This window comes from Tupaia chinensis, unplaced genomic scaffold (assembly GCF_000334495.1).
Source record: "Tupaia chinensis unplaced genomic scaffold, TupChi_1.0 Scaffold143836_2, whole genome shotgun sequence".
Classification (NCBI taxonomy): domain Eukaryota; kingdom Metazoa; phylum Chordata; class Mammalia; order Scandentia; family Tupaiidae; genus Tupaia; species Tupaia belangeri.
The window spans coordinates 570,010-583,646 of NW_006203687.1; the positions used below are offsets into that span (position 1 = coordinate 570,010).

The following is a 13,637-nucleotide window of genomic DNA, read 5'->3' on the forward strand; positions in this document are numbered from 1 at the left end:
AGGTGGGTGCGTGAGTGGGTGAGCACAGAAATGGAAGGGAGGGAAGAGGGGTGAACAGGAGGGTGAGCAGATGCACCTCCACGTGTTGATTTCCTGACTCAGTCTGCCCAGAGTGTCTAGAAGCCTTGCCAACAACCCTCCAAGCACCAGGTCTTAGTGTCTAAATACCATACAGCGCCACCAGGAATCCGCACAGCCCAGGAGAACCACCTGGCCCTGCAGATGCAGGCTCGGGCTGCAGAAGGAAAGGCCTGTAATCTTTAGACAGTCATAGCAATGAGGCGGGGAGACAGAAGGCTGTCCCACTTGGAAGGAGACCCAGGAGACCCGTGGACTAAACGCCGCACACAGGCACAAACAGCATTTGGGACCAGGGGAGAGAAAGCGGCACTGCTGATGGTTGGGGAAACGTGAATGGGAAGTGTGGACGGGGTGCAGGTGTGCATCTGCTGATCTGCTGGTGGAGAGAGGCAGGGAGGATGGTGGAGGAAGGGGGGAAGGACTGGGAAGTCTGAAGCTCTTTCTCGGTGCCAGTCCACTACTTACAGTGGCCTGAAACTATTTTGACATTTAAGCTTTATAAAAAGCAACGTATTTGTTCTCTTCTATGGCAAGACTTTTCTATTATCCAGCTCCAATCGCTGTCTCTGGGAGTTTACAACAACAGCAAACAAGTTCTTAGGCTAAAAATTGTGGTTTAAGGTCTCAGCCTGGGAGGCTGTTTGCTCCAGACTGTTTTGTATCATTAGCTACAATTTAAATCAAATGAAACCACAACACAGGTCAACATAAGATTCGTGTCAAGATGCCCCATTTTCATGGAACACAGTGGAAACAAAATAGACTGTACTTGGCTACAAATGCCAAAGGCAACTGGCAGAACAGTGGACTGGGCTAGGAGCTGCCAGGCAGGTCAAGGCGATTCTGATACAAACCATGTTTTCTCATGGGTTCTCATAGGCAAAGACTAACCCAGCCAATCACCGGGTGAATGAAGTCTACTCAATCCACGAGGCCCTACAGGCTTCACGCGAGTGTCAATGGCCGAGTGAAGCCTCGTTGCAGCCGTGCGTCTCAGGACCATTCACCTTCCGTGCTGCAGGTAGAAGCTGGGAGAGGCACAGAGTCGGAGGTGGGCCAGGAGGGGAAAGGGCTCATTCTCAGAACTCACATAATCCTCATCAATCCATGTGATTACAAAGTTACAAAGCTGTTCCATTTTTAGTTTCCCTATTGGAAAGGCTACCAGTGTTTAAACAGTTTCTACAGGCCTCCATAATAAGCTAGCTAAGAAGCACTGGGTGCAACATTGGGAAACAATACACAGCTCTTAGCTTTTAAGTCCCGTGGACATCACAAAACAGTGCTCAGAAAAAGAATCCTGTTAGGCCAACTGGTGACTAGAGAGACAGCTGCCAGCTTTCATGGGAGGAGGAGGACTGACCACATTCTGAGGCAAATAAAGTTCCTTCCATTCACCCGTGGACAGTAGGCGATCAAGAGAGCCGGCCCAAGGACTTGAGAGTGACAGCCGGTGAGTGAAGCAGGCCCAGAACTGCCAGACCGCAATGCAGATGGGCAGTTTCTTCCCCAGGACTCTGACAGGTGTGGATGGGTTCAGATCAAGGAGGATTTCAGTGGGAATCCAGCAAGCCTTGATGAAACATCACCTCTGGGCCTACCCTCTGCGGTACTTGGGAACATTTTCTCAGTGAAGCCTGGTCAAATCCTTCATATCAATAGAGAGCGCTAGAAATGCTTTGATTACAGGACACTGCAGGACGCCCTGCAGCAAAGTATGCACACACCATTCCTCCCACCTCTTCCCTCCAGGAATGTCATCATGAGCATGAAAGCAGGCTGGTCTGAGGGCCACAAAGGCAAGGCACAGACAAGGTGCCGCTGCTTCAGCCATTGCGGCTGTCACTGTCACAGAGGCAGCAGGATGGAGACTTGAGAACCTGGAACCAGTGCCGGGGCTCAGATCCTGCTGCGTAAGTCACTTCAACTCTGTGCCCCGGCATTCTCATTGTAAACAGGAACAATTGTGAGCATTAAATAAGTTACTACGTGAAGTTCTTACATCATAGTCCAGCACTGAAGAAAGCAGAAATACACAATGCCATGACCCTGAGACAGTAAAGAAATGGCTACACTTGAGATTTCTAAAACAGACAGCAAAGAGCTTTACATACTCAAACGTGTTCTTTGCAATCCACAAGGCTGCAGAAAGTTACATTCAGAAGGATTAAACTGAGTTTGAGTAGACTGACTAGAATACAAAACATACATTTCTTTCTTTTTTAAAAAGATTTTATTTATTTATTTTACTTTAAACAGAGAGGAACAGAGAGAAAAAGACAGAAAGTGAGAAAGCAAGCCACCAGGTCTGGGACTCAAACTGTGGTCGGCCATGTGGGAGTCCAGTGCCCTCAACCACCATACCACCTGCTGATCCTTAAAACATGCATTCCTTAAAAACACGTAGACAGGGAGATTGAGATTTTATTTATGGCAGATAAAGATAGAAACACTTTAAACTAAATCAAATCTATAAATGTTACAGGGATGTGAACAGTGCCCGCTGCCCCACCCTACTTCACCTGACACTCCCCAACACACACATGTAGGAGTTCAAACACTCAACAACTAGCCTGCACTTCTCTTTAAGAATTACTTTATTATTACTTTTTAATTTGACCAGAGAGAGCCATAGAGAAAGGGAAAGAAAAAAAAAGCAAGCTGCCAGGTCTAGGACTCAAACAAACGTGGGACACGTGGGGGGACCAGCACCTTATCCACCATGCCACCTGCCAGCCCTACTTAACCTGCACGTTTAACTCTAAATCTAGATGTTTTTCCTGAGCTAACCAAAAGTTTGTTTTTCCCCCTAGTTTCCAGTGCCACAGTGCGAAAACAAGGCTGCTTTGTAATATTCTTACAGCAGAGTGGCCCACTCACTTCCGAGTACGCAAGAGTATAAGTCACCAGGTCCGGGACTTGAACCGCAGTCGACTACATGGGAGTTCAGCAACACAGCCATCATGCTAACTGCTGTGGACCACTCACCTCCGAGTACGCGAGGGTGATGTGCTCGTAGATTCCCTGGTGGTGGTGGATGGCGTCTTCCAGGTCCTGCAGCTCCGAGGGAAGGTCCACCTCGCCACAAGCTTTACACCACGAGTCCACGTTGCTCATGTACTTGGAAGGGTCACAGAAAGGAAAGAGGTTATTTCTACCAGTGACAGCTTATAGCGAGAAGTGGGAAATTTTAAACAGGGTTCGGAAAATTAGCATGATCGAGGGAGAGGCTAAGAAGGTAACAGCCGACTCTCTAGAGCAAACAGCATTACTCTTGAGTTCTCAACCCTGATTCCTGGCTCCACTCTCCGAGATTAGGTGGGGCAGAACTGAGGCCCAGGAACCTGCACTTTAAGTGAACGCTTCATATGACAGAGGCCCAGGGTCTAGGCATACTCACAGGGCAAAGTTGCCCTGCTCTGTCTGCTAATCTTCCCGAACACCTGTGAGTGGACCTGTTCCGTGGCCTTGCACGCTTAGCAATGCAGAGCATGAAGAAGACCCTCCTTGAGCCTCTCTCAGACTTAACCATGGTGGCCTGTGGCTTCTCAGATCTGTTCTTCAGCCTCACCTTGTTCCTCTTACATTAAAATGCTAATGCAGATACCCAAGATAGCTGAAATCATTTACCTAACATGAGGAAGATCAGCCAGCCCGGGAAATTAACAGACGGATTAAAGCAGACCGGGTATAAGAGTGCCCCAAGTTCTCGGAGGCTACCTCTGCAGGTTCATGAGGCAGCAGCGGATCCTGAGCTATTCAGGTCTTTCCCAATTTGCACATAAATAAGAAAATCTGAGCCACGCTAACAGTCTTGGCAGCTGCTACCATTCCAATCTCGCCCCAATTTTCTCCACAGCCACCCACGTCTCCAGGAGTCATCAGTCAACATAGATCACTGCCAACTTTCCTAGGGTGAGCCTAGCAGACTCCGTCACGGCTGAGTGTAAAGGCAGGCGCAGAAGCCCCACCTGAAGAGGCTAATTCAATTAAGCTGAAGAGCCAGCCACACGTTTCCCTGGGTTTTAACCTTTCATGCTGGCCCCTCCCACGTCTTTGCACTTGGCAGGGAACACAGGGAATGGCTAATCCAGAATGAGCACGGGGCAGGGAAGGCGCTGTCGTTCTTCTAAAATATAAGGAGACCGCTTTCCACCAACGAGTCACTAAGTAATAACTGTTTGCTAAAAATCCCTTCGTTATTAATGCATTGGCTCAGAAAAATAGCTATATGGAAACTTCAGGGGCTCGAAACCAATTCACAGGGCAGTAAGTGCCGCCCGAAGGCAGGTGGTTCTGGTACATATGGCTATGCAGGCACGTTCCTAAGTATTTCTGGGGTGGGAGGTTTTACCAACATCAGGTCAGGATGGATAATTCTAAATATTCTTGAGCTCTGTTTCATTCTACTTTCTTCCCTACGGATTCAATACCAATGATTAAATTATTGTAAACATTTTTCAGACATTGACTGAGGTTAACCATCATCGTGAAGAAATCATTAGGTTGGGACCAACAGTTAGCCTAATGGCTATGTCGCTGGACTCCCACATAGTCGACTGTGGTTCGAGTCCCGGACCAGGTAGCTTAAACTCACGCCGCATGTGTGTGCATGCATGCCCAAGATCCCGAGAGGAGAATGGAGAAAGGATTGCGACGTGACCATCCCCCCTGGGGGGTGATTTCTCATTTTCCATCTCTCTGTCTCTCTCTCTCTGGCAAGCGCACGTGCCCTATAGCAAAAAGCCTCTCCAAAAAAAAAAAAATCATTAGGTCCAAGTCAACAGCTTATTGCTCTTGGACAATGGTCATCACCAACACCCAAAACAAAGAGTTACAATATGTTCTTAAGAGAGAAAAATGTTGATAGAACAGGTGAAGACACGTTTTACTTATATACTTCACATTCAGTGAGCAGAGGTGTCAGACTGCTAATATAGCACCGTAATATGTATCACCAGATCAAAATCACTATTAAGCCCAGCCACAGTGGTGTAGCCAGTAGGGCACTGCTAGGCTACGCCAGAGCCATATGGGAAGGCTCTGGGTTCAAGTCCTGGATCTAGCAATTCCTGAACACGCTAGGGGTGTGCACACGGTCCTGGCTGGCTACGGGAGTGGGCTCACCTACTCTGCCCACCCCTTTCCGCCCACAGTGGGGCCTGGGGGGCTGGTGCAGTTTCCTCTCACCCATCTCATCTTATGAGGAAGGCTCAACTGCGCACAGGTGCTCAGCCTGCCCCAGGAGACAAAGGGGTGGGAACTTAGCAGAAGGATTTATTTCTCTTTGGAAAATGTGAGACTAGTTGAAAAATATATTATATGTACATATGAATTCAAACATCAGAGTTTTTTCCTTTCTTCTTTCCAATTTCTACATTTTTCTGTTCCCATTTCTAGAAAATATGACCCTATTTTTTCCTTTTTCTTTCATCATTTCCACTTGTGAATCTGACTCCACCTGACACCAACAGAGAAACTCTGAAAAGACGGGTTCAGTCTGAAGACAGCCAACTATGCCAAAGGTCACTGTCTTCATGAGCATCCTTTATACACACACACACACCTGTTACCCCAATGCCTTTCTCTTCCAGGAGAATCTTGCTTTTATCACAAGCCAAGAATCAGGCCTGTGATTTTAATAAAACCTTGCCTGAGAAAAGTATACAGAGAGAAACATGGTTAAAATGGGAGCACGTGTATTATTTTCCTGAGAAAGTTGAAAGGGCATACTGAAACAATATTTTTATTATTTTCCTCTGAACTTCAACTTACTCATTTGATAAAATTATCCAAATTAAAACTAGTGGGTCATCAGAAAAGTCGTGGTGCATTTCTGCATACAAAAATACAGAAAAATATCATGACTTTTCCGACAAGCAATGTTGTGTGTAAGTCATTTCTACAGTAAATGTTACTTCTAAAATGTTTTATGGAAAGTGAAAACTTACTAGACTATGAATGTAAAGTACAAGCAGTCTACTGTTAGTGTCAGGAACCTAAGATTAAGCCACAGACCTCAGTCCAAGTTGCGGCTTTGGGAATAGTTAATATCAGCCCCCATACAATATCAGGGTGATAAAACCACCAGCTCCTAATAATAATAATATTATATAATGTCTAATATAGATACATATTTTAGTGTGTGTGAACATGAACATGCCCGAAACCTGGAGAGGAGAATGGAAAAGGGACCACATCAGGGCCAGTCCAACTGGGAGTGGTTTCTCACTTCTCTTCTCTCTCTGTCCCTCTGGTGAGCATATATGCCTTACAGTAAAAATCTAAAAAGAAGAAAAAGAAAAAAATGTAATTCTAACAATTTTTGCTGAGGAAGCTTCTCAGCATGAAGGAACTTTCTGCAGATACACCACATGACCAAGAAACGTGCAAGCTGGAGCCCCTAACAACAGGTAGTGGCGAGATCAAAATACCGCGATCAGGTCCCCAATCTGCCGACTGACGCGCGGATGGCACGGCCTTTGCTGGAGCCAAGGACATGCAAGAGAAGGGCAGAGGCATCTTTGGAAGGCAAAATGCCCATGAAACACCATTCTTGTCTAATTCTGTTTTTTTTGTAGAGGTTTTCGCTCTAAGGCGCGTGCCCTTGCCAGAGAGAGACAGAGACTGTAAGAGTGAAAGGGAAAGTGAAAAATCACTCCCTGGCGGGGGGTGGGGGGGGACCAGCAGTTAGAGTAATGGCTATGTCATTGGACTCCCACATAATTGACCGTGGTTCGAGTCCCAAACCCAGTGGCTTAAACTCATGCTGGGCGTGTGTGCATGCGTACCCAATATCCCAAGAGGAGAATGGAAGAGGAGGGACTGCGGCATGGCCATCCCACTGGGGGGTGATTTCTCGCTTTCTTTCTCTCTGCCTCTCTGGTGAGTGCACACGCCCTATAGCAAAAAAAAACAAAAAACAAACTCTCAAAAAAAAAAAATCACTCCCTGGGGGGATGGCCACACCACAATCTCTTCTCCATTCTCCTCCTGGGAGCTTGAGCATGCACACACGTGTCTGGCATGATTTTAAAGCCACCAAGTCCGGGACTTGAACTATGGCTGGCCATGTGGCAATCCAATGACATAGCCACTACGCCACCTGCTGGCCCCATCTCATCTAGTTCTAAGATTCATGTTAGAAAGCCATAAGCAAATGCCACCGCAGAGACGGCGGGGCAGGGCGGGCTGCTTGGCTAAGACTGCAATCCTCAAGAGAGGGCTGCTTCTCTTAGTAGGATCCTTAACGCCGGGTCACAGATCTGAGCCCTGCATCCCCCATCCGATTTAAATTCCTCATTAAACCTCTGGATGGGGTTTGGGGGTGCGGCTAAGATGGAAATGTAACTTACGATGTCCCAGTTTCTGACACTTTCCAGACTGTGCTTATGCAACAGCTCCAGCCAACTAGAAGGCATAGCATTAGAAAGAAGGCAGGAGGCCGGCTAGCCTGTGATGGCTCTCCTGGGACCAGGAAGCTACTCGGCAGATGGGGTCTTCTTCACGCACCAGAAGCTCGAGGCCCTTACTCTGTGCAGTGAGGAGGAAGAAACCCATTTTCACTTGCAAGCACGGGAGCACTTTGTAAAGACAGCCTCATGCTCCACCAGCTCCTTCCTGCCTTCCTTTTTTTAAAGAATCATCCATTTAATTTTATTTATTATTTTTCATTTGCTATCGGGCACATGTACTCACCAGAGAGAGACAGAGTGAAAAAAAATGAGAAAGTAAACTGCCAAGTCTGGGACTTGAACCGTAGCTGGACATGTCAGAGTCCAGCACCCTCACCACCAGGCCACCTGCTGGCCCCCCACCAGCTCACTTCTGTGATCAAGGTATAGGACTTGTCGAACAGGTCCAGAGTGCAGGCTGGCCCCTTGCCAGGTTCGTCTGACCCTGGGCTCCTAGTTGGCCACTTGACATGCACGAGACCTCAAACACCATTGGAGTTAATGCAGGATCCTATGAAATTCTGCTCAGTAATGTATTATTTGAGTTTAGTTTTCTCCAAATTCATAAACTACCGCCATTTGTTATGACTCCCTTTGCCCCTCCAAAATATCCCAGGCTCTTTCAGCTTTGCTACGTATTTGAGATGTTTGATAATAACAGGCAGAAAAATACCCCACAACACCCACATTTCTAGATTATCTTCCGGCAGGTCAGAGAAGCAATTACTCTCCTGGGTTTAATTACAGTCCTAAATCCCACCGTGTTCACGGGAGAGAGTTTTATTCTGTTATGGCATTCCCCCGGGCAGCCCGTCCTACTTCAGGTTTATTCGTGACATCTCTAATAGCCGAATAATAGAATGACTGAATACATGGCCACTGGAGGAGGGTGGGGGGGGGCAGTCATGGGGACACTGCTATTTCACCCAACCAGGTTCCTGGGACTTTAAGGGCTTGTGCTTGTGTGTGGGCTTCTGTGTTTCTCATGCGCAAGGTCAGAAAGCAGAAGCCATGACCCCTGAACCTGGAAGTCCCCCCCAGTGTCACATGACACACTGGGTTTCTCTGTCTCACTCAGTGTCTTCTCTGGCTTCACACTTTAAAGGTTTCCAGAGTTGGATCACCAGCTAGTTAGCATCTTGGGCACCATTCTGTGGGCCTCTGTCGCCCCTTCACTGACTTCGTCCTTCAACGGAGACTGTTCTAGAATGACGAGACACTGCTGCTTTCTGAGAAGCATCAGTGCAAATCCCTGTGCAGTTTTTCCCTTCGCATAGAGCAGCCCTTTGCCTCTCCCTGTGCACCGGCCTTCCCAGCAGCTGGCAGTCCCCGGGGTTCTTCCCCACACCTCACAGAGACATTTCGCCTCACAGCACACCACTTCCACTGAGGCCTGGACTCCTTCTGTCCCTTCACCGTGTGTGTGTGTGTGTGCAGGTTTGCTTGAGGGGCAGTGTGGGGAGTGTCGTGGGCACACGCGGCATCTGACTTCTGAAATGAGACCTTCTGAAACAGCACAGCAGCAAAGGGAGAAGTCAGACCCATGGAAATAAACTCAGCCATGAGAGGTACTGCAAACTGCCTACCTCAGAGTCTTTTTTCCACCTTGGCCCTTGCTGGCAGGCCCTCCCCAAGACTGCAGAGGCTAAAATGCTGGACCTGCCCTCCCCCACCCCTGCAGCAGGGCATGGGGGCTGCATCTCAGCCTGGGCTGGTGGGAACCTGGGGGCAGTGTGCTGGGTGGAGGGACCTCCTGAGACCAATGCTTCTCTGGCAGTGACAGGTGACCTACCTATCCCCACCTATGGTGGACGCTATCACTGGGGAGCACACAGCTTGTGACCCTGAGCGGGGGCCAAGCAGGTCTGAGAGAAGAAGCCGCCAGCCCTGACATGGCTGTGTGCAGTTGCAAGTGCCTATACCTCGCACCTTCTACTTTTGTGAGAAAAGCAACTGCTTGTTAAAACACTGCCAAGCATTCTGCCACTTGTCCCCTAAGCACCCTAGCTGGAATAAAAAAGAGGTAACAGTCCTGAGGAAAAGGAGAGAAGGAGAGGGAGGAGGCAGTGGAGGAGAAAACTACACCTTATTAGCAATTAGGCACCTCGAGGACACCTGACACAAATGGTCACCTTTCCACAGTAAAACAGTCCTCCCAAGTGGGCGCGTACTTTTATTCTACTTTACAAATGAGAAAACTAAAGGACAGAAAGGGTAACTCACTTGCCTAAGGTTGCACAGCAAGGAGTAAGCGGGCTGGGATATAAACCCCTGGCTGAGCGAGCGCTATATGAATGCCTGAAGGATCTGGGGCACCTAGCGACATCACAGGAGGGGACGCCCTCTGGCCACCACTGGTGGGCCGGCGGTTCCAGGCACTGACCTTTTCGGCCTTCTGGTGGAAGATGGAGGACATGTCCAACAAGGTGCTCCGCTCATCCAGGGCGGCCGCGAACGCCTTCCACTCCTGTTCCAGCTGGTTGGCGATCTGCTTGATCTGCTGGGAGGCATAGTGGCCGGACTCCACCAGGCGATTGGCCACCGACATGATGCGGTTTATATTGACATACACGTTCTGCAGAGGGGCAGAAAGAGGAGGCTTGGCAGGGGAAGGTGAGCAGGGGCTCCCCTCTAAGAACCTGGACAATGCTCTCTAAAACACAGCCTCCTACAAGTTACCGAAGCTGGGAGAAGCGCCCAGGGCTATATTGCACGCACTGGCCCTCTGTGTTTCCATAATCTCTAGATCTTGATTTCAATTCCCTTTATTTTTTTTAAGAGACATTTTTGTTATAGGGTGTGTGCACTTGCTAGAGAGACAGAGAGAGATAGAGAGACAGAAAGCAAGAAATCACCCCCACCTCCAGGGGATGACCACACTACAATCCCTTCTCCTTTGTTCTCCTCTCAGAATCTTGGGCATGCATGCATGTGTGCCTGGTGTGAGTTTCAAGCCACAGATGGCGTATGCAAGCCACAGGTTCCAGGACTTGAACCACTGTTGATTATGTGGGAGTCCAGTGACGTAAGTATTATGCCATCTGCTGGTCCCTCGATTCCCATTTTTTAAACCACACAATTAGAAATCAGCTGGCTGGGACCAGCAGTTGGTGTAATAGCTACATCGCTGGACTCTCATGTAGCTGACCGTGGTTCAAGTCCCAGATCCGGTGGCTTAAACTCACACCAGGTGTGTGTGTGTGCGTGCCCAAGATTCCAGGAAGAGAATGGAGAAGAAGAGGTTATAGTGTGGCCATCCTCCCTGGGGGGTGATTTCTCACTTTCTGTCTCTCTGGCAAGCACATGCACCCTATAGTAAAAACCTCTCAAAAAAAAGAAAAGAAATCAGCTGATGAAGGCATGTCTGCCATACACAAGCCACCAGTGGGCGCACTGTAGGCCACGCTAACTCTTGGCTTGCAGGACTGAGGGTCCCCGGGGTGGCCTACTGACCTGCACATATGCAGAACAAAGGAGCCTGGGCTTCCATTTCTGACTGGAGCCCAGAAGCTAAAAATGAGAACTTGGCAACCCAAGGCCATTTGTGTGCAACAGGCTCTCCTTCCTACATAAGCCTGAGTCATCTTTTTGGTGCCAACAGAAAATCTGTAAATGGATTCACTCTCTGGAGAACATGAACTGAGGTAAAAACCAATGTTATGTTCAAATTTTAAGTGATTTTAAGCTTCTACTCTGTAGACATTTCTATCTTCTAGTCCACATGTTTACTGCAAAAATAAGCATGTGAGGCTTTTAACAAGTTGGGGTTTTTGTTTTGTTTTGTTTTGCAATGTGATTCTCACCATAGTCCTTTTTCACTTTCAATCTTCTTCAAGGTCAAACACAAAGGCGGGAAGGAGTGTGCACACCTCCTACAAAACCCGAGTTGTTATTCTTCGAGGGTTATGATTTCGGTGTCACTGTCACCACAGTGCTGCTCGTGCAGTCCCCCCAGATCAAACCCATCTAAATGGCTCCCACCTTCACCCGTAATATACTGACCCCACCTGTCCCAACTGCCCCTCCCAGCCAATCCCCACTCGCAGGCAGGCCTGTCTGCAGCCCACCCACACAAACGTCCTGCAGAACTCGCCGGTCCACTCTTTCTTCGTACTTTCACTCATCCTCTCCCTCTATTTCGGGCCAAACCAGAAGCTGGTGGCACCACCCTGGGCTGGGATCAGACAGAGCCCACAGGACTCCAGCCTCTGCGATACTGTCACTGAGGCTCGAATCTGCTCATAGGCGTCCTGAATGAAGTGGCCGGGCGAGGGGGAGTATGGGGGCACAGACTTCCTGTGGAAGGCCGCACCCGCCTGGTATGGAGCTATCACATTCTTTAGAATTAAAAATTTAAGTTAAAAAAAAAATAGATGGGCCAGCAGATGGTCGGAACAGTTCAAGTCCTGAACCTGATGGCTCGCTTTCTCACTTTCCCTCTCTCTGTGTCTCTCTCTGGTGAGTGCATGTGCCCTACAACAAATTAAAAATAATAATAATAATAAGTAAAAATTAATAATTATTTAAAAATGTATATAAGCACATTGCAGAAAATAGAAAAAAAAATACTTAAACCTAAGAAAAGCAGCAGACATCACCCGCATGTGTAAGAGTTTCTCGCCTGCTTTAACTGTATTTTCGAGTATATTAACAACATCACTGGTAGTAACTGACCACATGTGGCAGCTCCAAAAAGTCCATGGCAAACAGGTATCGGGGAAAACCTATGCATGGATTTCGACTTTTTGAAATTCCATTTCTCCATAACTCTTTGATGTCAAGCACTAAGTTTTACATATACAGAGTAAGATAATACCATGCATGGGAGGTGGATGTTATCCTTAGTTTCTGGATTAAGAAATTGAGGCCAAAGGTGTATGGGAAACAGCAGGCATAATCGCTCACCCTCAGCCGACTTCCCTGCCCCTCCCTACAGTTCCTGTTGTCTTCCTAAATCTCCCACTAACAATGCTGGGGGTGAGGACAGTGTTTTCTGTTCATTTCTAGAACACATTATGGTATCTCTAGTTTCTAAAATATGGAGTATTGTGGGATAAATGTGCCGTTTGCCATTAGTTGAAGTTTCAAAAAATTCAGAAAAATGGATAGCATTATTTTCTTTTTTTTCAGAGAAAATTCTTTTTTTTTTCTCTTTTTAATAAATTTTTGTCATAAAATGCAAGCCCTTGCTGGAGACAGACAGAGAGCGGTCAAGTGAGAAACCACTCCTCATTAGGGATGGCCATACTGCAATCCCTTCTCCTCCATTCTCCCCTCAGAATTTTGGGCATGCATGTACACTCGCCTGGTGTGATTTTCAAGCTGCCGGGTCTGGGACTCAAACTGCGGTCAGCCATGTGGAAATCCAATGCCTTAACCACCATGCCACCTGCTGGCCCTGGAAGAAAGTCTCCTAACCTACTCCCATAGGCTAACATTTCAGCTGTCCCTAAGTCTGGGTTTGATCATTTAAACCAGAAATTCTCTTATCTTAAATTCTAGGACAGAAATAAAGCTTTTTGATGGAGTTTATTACAAACATTGATATTCCTAGATCTTATCTTTGGGGTGACCTTAACTGTACCACTTAGTTGATCAAATTTTAATTAAATGGCCTCTTACTGACTTAATTTAAACAAAGATCCTGTCTTCACATTGCTTTAATGCTCGGTCACAAAAGTTACAAAACTCCAAAGTAGTTCATTCTCATGAAGTTGCCTTAAAGTTGAAACAAAAACACATCCTTGAAGAGTAAAGTTTCTAAAAGCTTCCCTGTCTACAGAAGTAAGCACATATTCAACATGGAGCTTATTTTAGTCACATTAACTGTAAAACTGCAACAGAGGTGCTGCTCAACGTTCAGCATTCTGCAATGCAACCCTAAAGGCACCCCTCCTGGTCCCCAGGGCCCTGCAGGAGTCAACTGCAGCCCACAGGCCTCAACTCCTTCAACTCCAAAGACAGCCAGGGGCCCTGGAAGAATGAATGCACTCATCCCTCAGGCCTGCCTGGAAGGAGAAGGCTGTATCCCTCCTCCTCGTGAACACAGCCGACAAGTGGATAGCGGCCTACATAGCACCTCGAGCCCCTGCAGGCTCCTGC

At 47.6% G+C, this 13,637-nt stretch overlaps 1 protein-coding gene across 1 annotated transcript in view; it reads right to left on the bottom strand.

Moving 5' to 3' along the window:
* The window catches only part of TRIO (trio Rho guanine nucleotide exchange factor), a 298,566-nt gene that overhangs the window by 203,705 nt on the left and 81,224 nt on the right, over positions 1-13,637 (bottom strand). The window contains exons 7-8 of the mRNA XM_027767024.1: positions 9,919-10,110; positions 3,070-3,201 (exon numbers count right to left, since the gene is read on the bottom strand). Coding sequence (XP_027622825.1) covers positions 3,070-3,201; positions 9,919-10,110 — 324 coding nt within the window. The remainder of the gene's footprint in view (positions 1-3,069; positions 3,202-9,918; positions 10,111-13,637) is intronic.